Raw genomic sequence first — 16338 nt, 5'->3', positions numbered from 1 at the left:
GTGCTCTGAAGAATAAATATTGAAGGAGGGTGTATTTGGTGAGGACAGGGCTAGTCAGGGGAAAGATAAAGTTATAAGAGATGATGGCCAGGCAGCCAACAGGAAAACTGGAAGCAGAGGCATGGGGAGTTTTATGGCTAGAAATGGAAGGACATTTTCTGTTACAGTAAAGAGGTTCTACAAACCAAACATATCAGGAACTATACAAATAATCTGTTCTCTTTTCAACTGTCTTTTGGGAAGTTTCAGTTTTTCAACATAAAGTACACTAAAATGGTTTTAGTTTTGGGGCACCTGGGTGGCTCAGTCGGTTAAGCATCCGACTCTTGGCTTCTGCTCTGGTCATGATCTCAGGGCCAAGAGGCTGAGCCTATGCTGGGCTCTGTGCTCAGCAGGGGAGTCCACTTGAGATTCTCTCCCTTTTCCTCTGCCCCCTGCACCCGACTCATGTGTGCGCGCACACACACACACACACACACACACACTCTCTCTCTCTCTCTCTTCCTCACTAAAATAAACTTTAAAAAATGATTTTAGTTTTACTTTTGATTTATTTAAAGATACTTTACAGTTTACCCAATACATGCATTGGGTACTTTTGAATGAAATTAGGTAAAGACATTGATACCTTAAGAAATGTTGTTTTTCCTCTAAAATGGTTTGCTAGAGAAAGATGACATGCTTAGACTCATCACAATTACTCTCAGTGGCCTAATTAGCATTTTTCCCTACCCCGACCCCCACTTTTCTTGTCTAACAGAATCTTGATTTACTTTCATAGCACTGGGATGGATCGTTATTACTTTAATCTGTGTGGTGCTCTTATTCCCCCGAGCTAGCAGTTGGTCTAAGGATAGCTGTGGTACCTAGTTCTGGTTAATGAGATGTAAGAAGTCTTTCAAGTTAGGCTCCTAGGAAAGCTTTCACTTTTCTCATGAAGAGGAACAGAGACTCTGCCCTTTCTCATGGCTAGGAAGTGGAGTGTCCAGACATGATGCCTAGGGGTCAACCTTTGAACATGAGCCGACAAGTATGACAACAAGGTCACTATGTGAAGGATGGCAAAGCAGACATTTAGAAAGCACTTAGTGTTACATCAGTTCTGGGCTCCTCTTGTTATGTGAGAGATAGACCTGTATTCACTCAAGTCACTGTTGGTCAGATTTTGTGTTGCTTGCATCAAAGTCCTAAGACCAGCAAAATCCTTCTTCAGCTGTTTCTTATAAGGATGTGGTTTATGGTTATGGTAATGTTTAAGACCATCTCTCTGATCAACCCTCATTACAGCCTGTAATGTCTCATTAAAAGGGTTGAAAACAATATGGCTTATCCATTTCAGAAACAATTTAGTCTTTAAAAATTATATTTGACCACTCTAGCCTGTATTTCAGTTAGTTGTGCATTTCTAGTTTCTTTCAAGTAACTAGAGTAGTGCCTGCATTATGTTTGCATCAACTCTATAGTATCAGAAAATATTTGTGCTGTGAAAGAAACCAAAGCATAAAGACATTAGAGATGGTTTTCACTTCAGAACTAGATCAGTTCAAGGGAATGTTTTATTAAACCCTTTGTCTCACATTCTAGAAAATCTTAATTGAAGAGAGATATTGTACCTAAACATTTACTTACTATGAAACTGCTGAAATGTGTGTCTCTCTGGTTAGCATGAGGTTAAATGTAAAATAATCCTCAATGTTCTTCCGAGTTCCCGGGATGAATAGGATTATTTTGTGTTCTTTGCATCTAAACGTTCACACTCTTGAAATATGGCTGCTAGGGAAGGTTATCACCTTCTGACTCGGCATTGTTTGGCTTAAAGTACGCAAAGATAGGTGACATGGGAGCTTTTGTAGTGGGCATAAAGGTATGAAAAATGAACTAGTGAAAACTGGTTGGAAGGATTTTCTATCTATAGTGAGTCTAATACTATATAGATGCTTTATCTATTTTTAGAGTGTGACTTGGATTTGTGTTCAGATGATGAAACACAGTGAAATTTCTAGTCAATTCTAAGAGTGCTATGGAGAGAAAAATTGACCTACCAATTTAAAAACAACGAAAGTCTAGACACTACCATAAAAATGGTTTAAATGACAGTGGGGAAAATCAACATTAAACATTATTAGCGCAATAAACAAAAATTTATTAAACACATGAATAAACATCTCTGCATGTGACATAGAAAGTAAATGCAGTATCCAGGAAATATATCCAATTATCCAGAGATGGAGCATTTTAATATGCCTATCTTCTTGTTTAAGCTCTTGAGTCATGGCATAATTAGCTACCAAAAGATTTGATCGCTTCAAATCAGATGGTCAAATCTTTGGCTTTGCTCTTGACTATCACCACATTAAGTGAATTATTAATATTTTAGTCTTGGTGCTTTGAGTCAAGCCTAATAAGAGCTATCTAAGGTTCAGATTTTCCTTTAAAATTATATAAGGAGAGCTCTGTTACTGTATTTAATTTTAAATCGAAGTGTAAGTTCCGGTTATGCCATTGTTTGGGATACTTTTCAAGAAAAGCTTCAATCCTTGAGATGCTTTCCATTTTGAAATGTGTGTATCATCATGAATCACTAATTAATGTGAATCTTCCACGTTAAAAAAAAATCAGACTTCTTAAATAATAGCTAGAGAAGTGGTATCTCTATTCTCTGCTTTTCCAAGTCAGTTGTTTTACAGTGCTTGCTTTAGAATTTGGTAAGTAATATGAACCCACCTAGACTCTATTAGGTCATCACTTTACTCACTGGGATAAACAGATTTGTTGCTATTATCTATTTTCTGCTTTGAATCATACTCATTCATACATTGCTGTGCCCTCTGCTATGTATCCAGAACATACCCTGGTGTCAGTCACAACTTGAGGGTCATCCCCTCCATCACAAATCCTTTCTTGGTAATTCTGGCTCATACCGGTCCAACCATCCCCATTTTTCAGCCATCTACATCCATGTACACTTTGGGAAACTATCATAGGCTTCTTTCCTAGTGAGCCAGTTGCTCCTTACAATACATTTCAACATAACATTCCAGTCACCATACGTTGAAAGTGGCATCAGAAAGGAAACCTATTTGCCATTCTTGAATATTCTATTTATGTGTTAGTACTTTATCATGTGGTTTTACAATTATTTTCATAACTTAAGGTAGCTTTGTTTCATTCACTAATTGCTTTGTGTAATCTTTGTCTAATGAACAGGGTTTATTCATTGTGGGAATCATATTTTCAGTTTCATTTGTCAACCTCACTTTACTGCAGGACTGGATATATAAGCTCTCAATAATACTTGGATATGAACTGGATTAAACTCTAGAATATTTCATGTATATATGAGTGCATTAGTCTGCTTAGGCTGCTATAGCAAAGTATTAAAGACTGATGACAAATAACAAAAATTAATTTTCTCACAGTTCTGGAAGTTGGGAGTCCCAGATCAGAGAGCTGTCAAATCTGGTGAGCACCCCTTCTGGCTTGCTGATGGCTGCCTTCTCACTGTGTTTTCATGTGGTCTTTCCTTTAGGCCTGCATAGAGAGACATCTCTGGTGTCCCCTCCCTTTTTTGTGAAGACATTAGTCCTATTGGGTTAGGGCCTCACCCTTATGATTTCATTTAACTTTAATTACTTCTCTGAAGGCCCTATATCTAGATACAGTCCACCTTGGGGTTTAGAGCTTCAATGTATAAATTTTGGGGAGAACATAATTTAGTTCATAACAATGAGATATTACATATTGATAAATCTTTTAAGAAAAGAACTATTGAATTTTTCTTTTTCTAGAAGTTCTTTTCCCCCCCTCATATATTTTTTCAACCTAGCTTGATGTAAGCCTCCCTTTTCACCCATATCTTTCTGTAATCATTTAAATTTCCCCTTCTAATGTTTTCTGCTTTGTATGGTTGGGCAGGTGTTAATTTTTTTCTTAAAATTCTTAGCTGGAACTGATCAAGGTTTTTCTAGGAATTTACTTAAAAGATTCCCTGTGGAGGCTTGGCAGAGAGTGGGTCCAAGGTTAAGCTTTATTAATCACTCCTGCTGTTCCTCTTTTTTGCACACCGCAAGCTCACCTTTGAGAGGTCCAACATATCATATCTGGCTACCAGACAGCTGTCTCAAGGACTTTTGTGGATTATCCCATAGAGTTTGAAGCATGTATCAATGGTCTTAAGTCTGATTATTAATGAGAAAAAAATGAGTCAAGGCCTATTATGGACAAAGGTATGAGCCTGCTGACTTAGAGTTTCATCAAGTAATTGTCTTAGGCTGAATGACTCATTTTTGACTAAAAGGGTTAGGTAAGTTTCTATGTCCCTATGTACTGAGAGGATGATATTTATGTATCCCACATTTCAACTTGTCATTTGCCATAAAAATTGCAAGCATCATTAATCATCAGTCTTGTGCTTTGAAAGACAATCACACAGACACACATGTATACACAAGTGCATGCATGCATGCACATGCGTGCATACACACTTGCATGCGTGCACACACACACACACACACACCTGAGCTAGGTGTTTGATTTATTACCATAATCACCGTGTCACATTTGATATTGTCTTTCTTGGTTCTCTAGACTCTAGCCTCCTTAACAAATAATATTTTCATATCTTTCATAGCAAAGTGTTGTTATCTCTAATTCCTGTTTTTATCATTGCTAAGTGGGCCACTTACTTGTGTTTGTACTCATTATTATTTTTAATCAAAACCCTCAGAGCTCTTCCTGAATTTATTGGATTGTTTTGTGTTGGATTTTTCTTAGGAGTTATTTCAGCTTTAACTATGTAAACCTCCTATTATTTTAGTGGAATACAATACAGGAATGGGGCTTTGTCCCCTTTTGCCTGAGTTAGTATCGAATTTTCTTCATATCCCCAGGTAGTCATTGATTTCCTAGTCTTCATTTGTCAGATAACATTGTTTTTGCCATTAGCAGGAAGTGTTGTCTACTTACATTTTTCATTTAATATTTGTGCATTTCTTTAATGAAATAAGATAAAAATATTTAAAAATATTCTATTGAAGTTGTATTATTTATCATTTTCTTATTAGAGCTCATTGTTTTATTTCTTAACACTTCATTCTGTTATGCATGTGCAGGTTCTGAGTATAGATATTTATTTTACTATATAAATGTAATCAGTCCCTATTCCTAAAGATTTGGGAGTTTGGAACCTCTCTAATTTGCCTGTGTAAGCAACGAAGGCTTACATCCTCATGGTCGTCCTTGACTTTGGTTTCCTGCTTCCACTCTGCTTAGCAGATGTGCCTTCTTGTGGCACTGCTTAGGCTACCCTATTCTACATCAAGTCAATGTAGGCAAGGAATCCAGTTTTGTTTTTTAAAGATTTTATTCATTTATTCATGAGAGACAGATTGAGAGAGAGAGAGAGAGAGAGAGAGAGGGCAGAGATACAGGCAGAGAGAGAAGCAGGCTCCATGCAGGGAGCCCAACGTGGGACTCCATCCTGGGTCTCCAGGATCACACTCTGGGCTGAAGGCGGCGCTAAACTGATGAGCCACCTGGGCTGCCCAGGAATCCAATTTTTAAATAAATTTTTATTCTTGGATTATCTTCTCTCCACACAAGAAATTGATGTGAATGTCATAGATTATATTGAGAGTTGGAGAAAGGGAGAAGAGAGGATGTTACAGAAGGGCAGACAGCTTCATATTAAATACCCAAAATGCCTTTATCTGCTCTTTGGTGTTCTCATCACCAGCTTGTTCTGATTATCTGCTTCACCTTATGTAGTTTACCAGCTAAGTCTTCTCTTTCCTCTTTCTCCATCTTACCTTTCCTTCTTAATCTTCACATCCTTTTCCCCCATCCTCTCTTTCCTTGATTTCATCTGAGTCCCCTAGTCTATAAAGTAGTTCAGCTGTCTCCCATTACTAGCCCCAAACTCAGCTATTTCTACCATTGCATATTGCAATTCATCAAACTGAACAATTGGAACAGTCTACTCTCAAGAGGCATTTGGTTGAACAAAAATATTTCTTTGTGTTTTATTTTGTTTTGCATTTGCCATTAGAACCGAATATCAAAATGCCAAAGAGTCGGTAATGATTATACCTTGTTTGTACAACTTTATGCACCAATAGCTTCTGAGGTAGTAACAGCTGGGGCATGAGAGAGATTTGATTTGGGTGAATTACTAGCTAGAGATTAATGTGTCAGGTTCAGATTTTATGTTCATGTGCTAGAAATCAAACCTTCAAAGCAATTAAACTACAAGGAGGATACATTAAAATTAAATAACATGAATAATAATTAGAATTTTAATTTTAAGTGGACTACACTATCCAGTCGATTTTGCTTATGCAATATAATTTCAAAACTTCTAACTTTGTAAAAAGTAAACTTACTTTAAGCTGAATTTTCAAACTCATACAACTATTCGAAGTCATGTGTTGGTTTCTTACTCTTTGGTTTTTATTGGAGTGTCAGGGAGCAGGCCTCTTCTTTCTTCACATTTCTTCACTTTATTTTAACTTACCTACTTTGCCTTGATGAACAAATAACATGATGGCCAAATTTGCTAAAGTAGGTGCTTAATGTTAATTAAATCAACCCTTTCTGCCAATAAGAGATCAGTTTATCCTACTTCAGTGAGCTGTTTGTATGTTTATTTATTTTAAATTAATGCTAATGAATAACTGGCAAAGGCTAGCTCTAATCTGGACAGATAATTTACTCGTACCTACTCTCCCCCCCCATTCATTCTCCTGCCACAAAGTTATTCCTTTAACCTTGTACAGCACAGCCAACTGGCTCTTTTATAAGGGTAGATGAGAGCTGGAAAAGTTAACTGAACTTCTAGTCATAAATCATCACTGTGGCATTAAACAGTGTGTTATATATATTGTATTCTTAGGCCAGTCTTCTGGAACAGAAAATGAATTGGAAGCCTAAAAATGTTCCAGTCTTTCTGGAAAAAATAAAACAAAAACACCCAAGAGTTATATGTTTATTAAACTTTTTATTTTGAGGTAATTGTATATTCACAAGCATTTATTAGAAATAATAGGGAAAGATACTGTGTTGCTTTTATTATTTCCCTCAAGGGTAACATTTTCATTACTACAAGGATCTCCAGGTTACTCTTATAGCCACGCCCACTTCTCCTCCTCCACCAGAACCCTAGGCAACTACTAATCTGTTCTCTATCTCTATAAATGTTTTCATTTCAAGAATGTTATATACATGGAATCTTACAGTATGTAATTTTTTGAGATTGTCATTTTTTCACTTAGCATAATTCATTGGAGATTCACCTAGGGTGTTGCACACATCAATAGGTCAGTCATTTTTATGGCTAAATCATGGTGTTGATGTATTATAATTTGTGAAAACATTCACATACTAAAGGACATCTGGGTTGTTTCTAGGTTATTTAATGAATAAAACTACTGTAAGATTCTTCTACAGGTTTTTGTGTGGATAAAAGTTTGGTTTCTCTGAGATAAAGGCCAGGAGTAGAGTTGGGTTGTATAGTTCTTCCAAGTTTAATGTTTTAAAGAAATCGCTAAACATTTTTCCAGAGTGATTGTACTCTTTTATATTCTATTAGCAGTGTATGAGTTATCCAGTTTCTCCCAGCCTTGTATCCAGCATTTGGTGGTGTTATTATTTTTTATTTTATAAAAATAAAAAAAAAATTATAGGTGTATAGTGATCCTCATTTTGGCTTTAATTTGCATTTTCCTTAAGACAAGTAATATTGAACATCTTTTCAAGTACTTATTTGCCATCTGTATATCTTCTTTGGTGAAATGTCACTTCTTATCTTTTTCCCAATGCTAACTGGATTTTTGATTTACTTACTGTTAAATTTCGAGAGTTAATATTCTGGATGCTAGTTCTTTGTTGGGGCATATATGATTTGCAGTATTTTATTCTAATCTATAACATGTATTTCTCCTAACAAAGTCTGTTGCAGAACAAAAGTTTATAATTTTGATGCAATCAAATTTATACATTTTTTTTGAATTGTGCTTTTAGTGTGAAGTCTTCTAACTGAATACTAATTTTTTTTCCTATTTGCTTTTCTAAAAGTTTTAAGTTCCACCTTTTATATTTAAGTCTACAATCCATTTTTAATTAATTTTTGTATAAGATGTAGAGGTTGAGTCATCCAATCCATTAACATGGTATGTCTCACCATTTATTAGATCTTTGATTTCTTTTTACCACATTTTGTTGTTTTAAGCATACAAGTTGTGTACATGTTTTTCTAAGAGTTATGTCTAAATGGATGGTATTTTATTTAATATTAATGGCCAAATGTTCATTGTTAGTATATGGAAATACAATTTATTTTGCATGCTTATCTTTAACTTGTGGCTTTGCTAAACTCTTATTCTAGGAGATTTTTAAAAATTATTATTGAATCCTTGTGATTTTCTTCATAGACAATCATGTCATCTGTAAATAAGTACAGTTTTCTTTCTTTATTTCATTTATCTTTATATCAATGCCCTATGTTGAAGAGATTGTATAGAATTGGTATTGATTCTTCTTTAAACATTTGGTAGAATTGTTCATTGAAACTACATGCGCTTTGAGAGTTCTCTTTTGGGGGTTTTAAAATTACGTGTCCAATATCCTTAAGAGTTATAGGGATATTCAAATTATGTATTTCATATGAAATGAGTTTCGGTAATTTGTGGTTTGAAGATGGTTTATTTATTTGTATATTTATTTTTTAAGATTTTATTTATTTGAGAGCATGAGTGGGGGCTGGGGAGTGGGAGGCATAAGGAGAGGAAGAAGCAGACTCCCCACTGAGCAAAGAGTCCAAGATGCATGGAGCTTGATCTCAGGATCCTGAGACCATGACCTAAGCCAAAGGCAGACACTTAACTGACTGAGTCACCCAGGTGCCCTGGGGATGGTTCATTTCATCTAAGTTGTTAAATTATGTGTGTGTGTTTTTTTTTAATAGTTTCTCTTATACTTTTGATACCTGGAAGGTCTTTAGTGATGTCCCTTCTTTCTTTCTCTCTTTTTCTTCCTTCCTTTAATAATTTGTGCCTTTTCTCACTTTTCTTTGCCAGTCTTGTTAGAGATTTGCCAGTTTTAGTGATCTTTTCAACAAATAAGCTATTTGTTTCATTGAGTTTCTCTGATGTTTTTCTGCTTTTAATTTCATTGATTTCCATTCTCTATTCTTTCTTTCTTTCTGTTTGCCTTGGATTTATTTGGCTCTTCTTTTAATTTCTTGAAGTGGGGCTTAGATAATAGACTTGAAACTTTTCCTATTTTTACTGTATGCATTTAGTACTATTAATTTAATTTCCCTTACGGCATTGCTTTAGCTGTGCCCCAATATTTTGATATACATTATTTTGATTTTCACTCATTCCAATATATTTTTAATAACTTTGAGACTTCCTTTTGACCCATAGATTATTTAGAAGTATGTGTATTAATTTCCAATTATTTGAATATTATCCGATTATCTGTTATTGGTTTCCAGTTTGATTCTATTGATGTTGGAGAAAACATGTGTGATTTAATTCTAAAGTTTTGATATTTTCTTATGGTCCAGGATATGATTTATCTTGGTATATGTTCTGTACACACTTGAAAACATGCATTCTACTATTATTGGGTGGTGTGTTTTATAAATGTCAATTAGATTCCATTGGCTGATGGTAATATTGAGTTATTTTATTCTTTGTTGATTTTTTGTCTAGTTGTCCCATCAATTGTTGTAAGGGAGGTGTTGAAGTTTCCAACTATAATTCAAGACTTGCCTATTTTCTATTCAGTTGTCTTAGTTTTTGTTTCACATATTTTGCAGCTCTGTTTTTTGGTATGTACACCTTTAGAATTCTTATAGCACCTTGACAGATCGATACTTTTAACATCATATATTTTCTCTATATATCTCTAGTAATTTTCTTTGCTATGAAGGTTCTACTTTATATAATATTAATGGAACCACTGTGCTTTTTAAAAAATTTTTTTCATGGTATATCTTTTTCTACACTTTTACTCCCCACCTGCCTATAATTTGAAGTGAGTTTCTTCTAGACATAATTTTTTAAAAAGCCTACTCTGGGGGATCCCTGGGTGGCGCAGCGGTTTAGCGCCTGCCTTTGGCCCAGGGCGCGATCCTGGAGACCCGGGATCGAATCCCATATCGGGCTCCTGGTGCATGGAGCCTGCTTCTCCCTCTGCCTATGTCTCCGCCTCTCTCTCTCTCTCTCTCTCTGTGACTATCATAAATAAAAAAAAAAAAAAAAAAAAAAAGCCTACTCTGCCACTCTCTGTTTTTTTTTTTTTTTTTTTTTTGCACTCTATATTTTATTTGGTGTATTTAGACTATTTATGTTTAATGTATTTATTGATTATGTTAGGACAAGTTTGTCTTTTTTTTGTTTGTTTTAGTTTTCTGGGTTTTTTCCTACCTTTATATTGGCATGTATAGTTCATATTTGAACATTTATTTTAGAATTTCAATTTGATTTACCTACATTTATACATACTTAACAGAATTGACTGGTGTCATTATTTTGTTCATTTGAATAAAGTCAAGGAATCTTACCTTCCTTTTTATCCTTTTGCACTTCTCCATATAATTGTCTTAATATTTCCTCCCAATACACGTAGAACCACATCAGGTAGCATTATAATTTTTGTTAGAAACCCAAAAGGAGAAGGAAAGTCTGTTGTTTTTACTCATATATTTGCTTACCCTTTTTGTCCTTCCTGATGTTTAATGATTTTCTTTCTGCTTAGAGATCTCCTGCTACTCATTCATTTTAGAAACCTACTGATGTTAGCATTGTTGTTCTCCTCAATTGTTATTTTTCTCTGGCTACATTCACAATTTTTCCTTCATTTTTGGTTTTCATAAACTTAATTATGATATGTAGTTGCATGGATTTCTTTGTGTTTTTCCTGTGTGGAGTTTGCTCAGCTTCTTGAATCTGTAGGTTTATGTTTATTGGCAAGTTTGGAAAGTTCTTAGGCATTATCTTCTCAAATGTTTTTCACTTCACACTCTTCTCTCTTTTCAGAACTCCAATTACATGAATGTTAGATCTTTTGTTATAGTTCCATGGGTCTTTAAATTTCTATTCTTTTCTCAGCCTATTTTCTCTCCTTTGCTTAGTTTGAGTAATTTCTATTGCTCTACCTTGCAGCTTGCTGATTCTTTCTTCTGTCTCCTTCATTGTACTCTTGAGCCTATCCACTGAGGTTTTTATTTCAATTGTTGTCTTTTTTAGCTCTAAAATTTCCATTTGGCTCTTCTTTATGTTGTCTAGTTTTTGCCGAGACTTTCTATTTTTTCACTTGTTTCAAATGTGTTTTAATGGGTTGTTGAAGCTTAAAATCTTTTTCAGATAATTCTAACATCTCTGTTATCTTGATGTTGGCATCTTTCAAGCATTTAAAAATTTTCAGTTTGAGACGTTTGTGATTTTTGATATAATGAATGACTCTGTTGAAACCTGGACATTTTGAGTATTGTATAATGTGACCCTGAATCTTATTCAAATCTTCTGGTTTAACTGGATTCCTCTAGCACTGCTCCAGGAGGAGAGTGGGAGTGCTACCTCATTACCCAGGTTCCCCATCCATTGACAACTGAAGGGATTGAACTATTACTACTGAGTGGTGTGGGAGTTCCAGCTCTCCATTAGGCCTCCACTGATATCTCCTTGGATGAAAGAAATAGAAGTGTTTTGTTACTTCTCCTAAAACATATATGTGTAAAAATGAATAATTCAAAAACCTAATTCCAGGAGTGAAGACTTCTTAAGAAGTTGATGTTATGTAAATAATTTTTCTTGAACATCATAATTTATGTGTATTTGAGCTCCTCAAAAGTAGTATTTATTTAAGTTGTTACATTTAAATTGTAAGTCTAGTGGTGCCTAGGTGGCTCAGTTGGTTAGGCATCTGACTCTTGGCTTCAACTCAGGTCATGGTCTCAGGATTTTGAGATATCAGACCTGCACCCTCCTCACAATTGGGCTCTGTGCTCAGCATGGAGTCTGCTTAGGATTCTCCTTCTCCCTCTCTCTCTGCTCCTCCCTCACTTGGTCTTGCTATCTCTCAAATAGATAGATAAATAAATAAATAAATAAATAAATAAGATTTTAAATTGTCATAAGTCTAGGGGCACCTGGCTGGACTCAGTTGGTAGAGCATCCCAGCTGTTGGTAGAGCACCCAACTGTTGATATCAGGGTCATGAGTTCAAGCTCCACACTGGGCATGGAGCCTACTTAAAATTAAAAGTAAACAAACAAATAAATTGCTGTAAGTCTATTTTACTGATATTATACTGAACAGTGGGAGCTGCAGATATTCTTTTATTAAACCAAAAAGTAATAAATACTTGTGCTTTGTGACAAATCCAACAAATTCAGAATAAATTGGTCCTCTTCATCCCAGTTCCATTCTCCAGATGTAACTATTAACAGTCAGACATGCATTCACCCAATTTTTAGTCTTTATTTACACTTAAAAAAAAAGATTTTATTTATCTATTCATGAAAGACAGAGAGAGAGAGAGAGACAGAGAGATAGGCAGAGGGAGAAGCAGTCTCCATGCAGGGAGCCCGATGTGGAACTTGATCCTGGGACTCCAGGATCAGGCCATGAGCTGAAGGCAGACACTTAACCACTGAGCCACCCATGTGTCCCTTATTTACACTTTCAATCATGTTTCCCCACTTCACTTACTCACTACCAGTCTTTCTCTCCATTTTCTCTTTCAATGTAATCTTTGTAAGCTCATTCTTCTTTATCCAGCTAGTTAAATGTTGGGATGCTTTCAAACTTGGGTCTAGAAACCTTTTCTTCTACATCACTATTGTTTTTCTTTGTGACTCATCTATATCCTTGCCTTAACTGCCATTTACACTTAGAGAACTCATACATTTATTTCATACAAATATTTCATATCTTAGTGAATGGTACCACTATATATTGAGTTCTCTTTGCCATAAGCCTAGAGTTATTTTTGGTTCTTTTTCTCCTTCACCTCTAATGTCCAGTTAATCACCATGCCCTGTGGTTTTTCCTTCTTAAATCTTTCCACTCCTTTCCATTACTACCTCTAGGCTTTCATCATCTGTCTAGGCTAGAGCACTAGTTTCCTAAATGGACTTTTTGCTTTAATCTCATTGCATTTGAATTAACATTTTTTTAAAAGATTTCATTTATTTATTCATGAGAGACACACACACACAGAGAGGCAGAGACACAGGCAGAGGGAGAAGCAGGCTCCATGCAGGGAGCCCAACGCAGGACTTGATCCCAGGTCTCCAGGATCACGCCCTGGGCTGAAGGCGGCACTAAACTGCTGAGCCACCCGGGCTGCCCCTGAATTAAATTTTTACTCTGTAACCAGAGAGATAATTTCAAAACAAAAATTTAGTCATGTTACCTGCCTACTTAAAATATTTCATTTTTTTTGTTTTTCCTATGGTAAATACCGAAATCCTTAACATGACCTAGAACAAGGTAGATCATGTAGTTAACTTTTAATAAGTATTTGTGGGAAAATGAATAGATGAACTTTCATAGTTTAGAGTATGTGCTATTAAAATAGTATTGTTACACACATGTATCTCTATGTATCTTTTAAAATTCTTGTTATATTTCTATTTGATATGTTTCTAGAAGTGGGGTTGCTGGTATAGCTTTGTTTTCATCTATGAAATATAAAGGGTAAAGGACTAGTCGGTGTAGTGCCTTGTAGCCATCAAGAGAAAGAGTCTGATCAAGGAAGATCAGTGATGATTTATTAAGGGAGCTACCATCTTGTATCTCCCACCTGATGAAAGGGAGTTATATCCTAAAGAATTGTCCAATGACTTAAGGATTTTTTGCCTTTGAGATTTTATGCCAAATAACTTTAGGTAAAATATTTTGTAAGACAGAGCAAGGAACAAATAAGTCAGATTTTCATATTTGTAACAAGTGTGACTTATTCCTATCTTTATTTTGCTTACATGTTTTTTGTATTAAAGACTATATTCAGAAATTAGGTAGTTTAAGGAAAGGAATGATTTGAAATGGTGTGGTCACATAAGAAGGGCAAATAGAAATAATTTATGAATTATAATTTCGTAGAAATAAAGGATCTGTTTACTAGTGTAGTAGATACTGGGCAGAATGTGATATAGGCAAATAGTGTTTTCAGAGGTGTGCTCTTCCTTCTCTGTCTCTTTTGGTTCATTCCGTGGAGGGAGGATGGTGTGTGGTGGTGCTTATAAAGTAGGCATAAAACAGTATGAAGGCATCAAATGCCTGAAAGATGGGGAACTAAAGGTATCAGTTTGCTCCTAGCCCAGCACTTGCCAGTTTTGTGACCTTGAACAAGGTAGCTAATCTCTGTGATACTTAGTTTCCCAACTGAAAATAGTACTAACCACTAATTTTCATGCAGACTAGGTTGGATGTGATCATTTGTTTTATTATTTATTAATGTATTTATTTTAATAATTCATTTGTTTGAGCTGATACTGAAATAGTTTATTACTGATTCTTTTTATTACTGATTTTAGTTATGAATTTGCATACCAGAAAGATAAAAAGGCTGCAAAATGACTCACAATGGGTGGTTAGGGTACTGAGAGGTATCACTAAACTCTGAGAGTTAATGCTTTTAGAAATATGCATGTATTCAAAGGGAGCACAGAGCTCTATGAAATTTGTATGTAACTACAATTTTTTGTCTGTTTTTCTCCTCTAGTCCATTCTTTGTTCATACTGAAATGTGTAGATTAAGCAGCTTTATTTTCTTCTTCCTATTAATTTTGCATCAGTTACTTTGTGGCTATTTAAGCAAAACATTCACTTAATTGCTCTGTTTGTCTTTCTTCTTGTTCCAGGCAATGGACCTCACCACGACCGTTGCTGTACTTATAATGAAAACAACTTGGTAGATGGTGTTTACTGTCTCCCAATAGGACACTGGATTGAGGCCACTGGGCACACCAATGAGATGAAGCACACCACAGACTTCTATTTTAATATTGCAGGCCACCAAGCCATGCATTATTCAAGGTAAAAATAGTGCCATGTTTATAAGCATAGAAGTAGGACAAGAGGTAGTATTAGGACAATGGAAGTGTTGACTGTGTTCAAAACAGCAGTGTCTCCCTTTGGAGGGGTTATAGGCCTGCAGTATTTTAAGGAGATAAATTACAGTGAATCAGTATGTGAGCTTTTCTGGTTCTAGATGTGAAGGATCCTTTGTATAGAATTTTTTTTTATTAATTACATATTCTGGCATCAAGTTATTTTGACCAGATTGCAGTTAGTCAGTCTTTCTATTTACATAGTAATTCCTAGATCAGCATTGATTTTTTTATGCTACTGATGAACATGGAAACAAAAACTGGTGTCTCTTTTAAGCTTTTATTCAGATATATTTGTGAAAATGTAGGCATAAAACTAGGTTAGATATGACCATTTACTCTATTATTTAGTAGTATATATATTTTTTTTATTTTATTTGTTATGCCAGCAACATGTGCCATAATAAAAATTCAAACAAAAAGGATGCTAACTGCAAAGTAAGGTTCAATACACTCTTCTTCATTACTGCTCATCAGAAGTAATTATTTCCAATGATTTTATGGTTAGTTTTTCTGGAGTTTAATTCCAAGTCTTAAATAATATTCATATACTTTATTTGTTAATGTATCAATTTTAAAAATAGCTATTGTTTCCCATCTATGGCATGAAAGATATTAAGCTCACTTATACTTATTTTCTTTCCCCAGTCCCAATTCCTACCAACTTATTAAAAACATTCTTTGTTATTTAACTTCATAGAAATTCTATGTTTTGACCCATAAATTTTTGACAGTGCCTCTTGATTTCCTACTAGGTAAGTTCCTGTATTACCCAGGAAAATACCTGTGTATTTTCTTCCACATCTACTTCTACCTATTAACTCCTGTTTTGCATTATTTTCACATTTTCATGGTTTATGGTTAAATCATCAAACTATAAAAGACATAGGCAGAGGGAGAAGCAGGCTCTCTGCGCGGAGCCCAATGTGGGACTTGATCCCAGGACCTGGGATCACGACCTGGGCCAAAGACAGACACTCAGCCACTGAGCCATCCAGGTGCTTGACCTTTCCATTTTTGTTGTTAGTTTTAAATATAAGTTGAAATTCTTAGTTGTTCGTATTTATTATTGGAAAGGATACACTTTCATGTGTATAACATGATTTAATATTGGTATACACTGTGAAATGATCACCATAGTAAGTCTAGTTTCCTTTGTCACTGGAGAAGTTACATAATAAACATATGATATTATTTTTTTAAAGACTTTATTTATT

At 35.1% G+C, this 16338-nt stretch overlaps 1 protein-coding gene across 11 annotated transcripts in view; it reads left to right on the top strand.

The window, feature by feature from the left end:
- EPM2A (EPM2A glucan phosphatase, laforin) overlaps positions 1–16338 on the top strand; it is a 291921-nt gene that overhangs the window by 30616 nt on the left and 244967 nt on the right. For 9 of the 11 annotated variants that reach the window (XR_004806485.2, XR_004806484.2, XR_004806487.2 and 6 more), the window contains exon 2: positions 14873–15047. Coding sequence is in view for 6 of the 11 variants with exons in the window: in XM_035701098.2 (XP_035556991.1) it covers positions 14873–15047 (175 nt within the window). In the remaining 5 variants the exon portion in view is untranslated. Of the gene's footprint in view, positions 1–3419; positions 3463–14872; positions 15048–16338 lie in introns of all 11 variants that reach the window. The other 2 variants (XM_035701099.2, XM_035701101.2) reach the window with 1 other exon arrangement.

This window comes from Canis lupus, chromosome 1 (genome assembly GCF_003254725.2).
Source record: "Canis lupus dingo isolate Sandy chromosome 1, ASM325472v2, whole genome shotgun sequence".
Lineage (NCBI taxonomy): Eukaryota > Metazoa > Chordata > Mammalia > Carnivora > Canidae > Canis > Canis lupus.
Note: the sequence above shows the minus strand (reverse complement) of the source record. Positions and strands in the feature narration are given on the sequence as shown.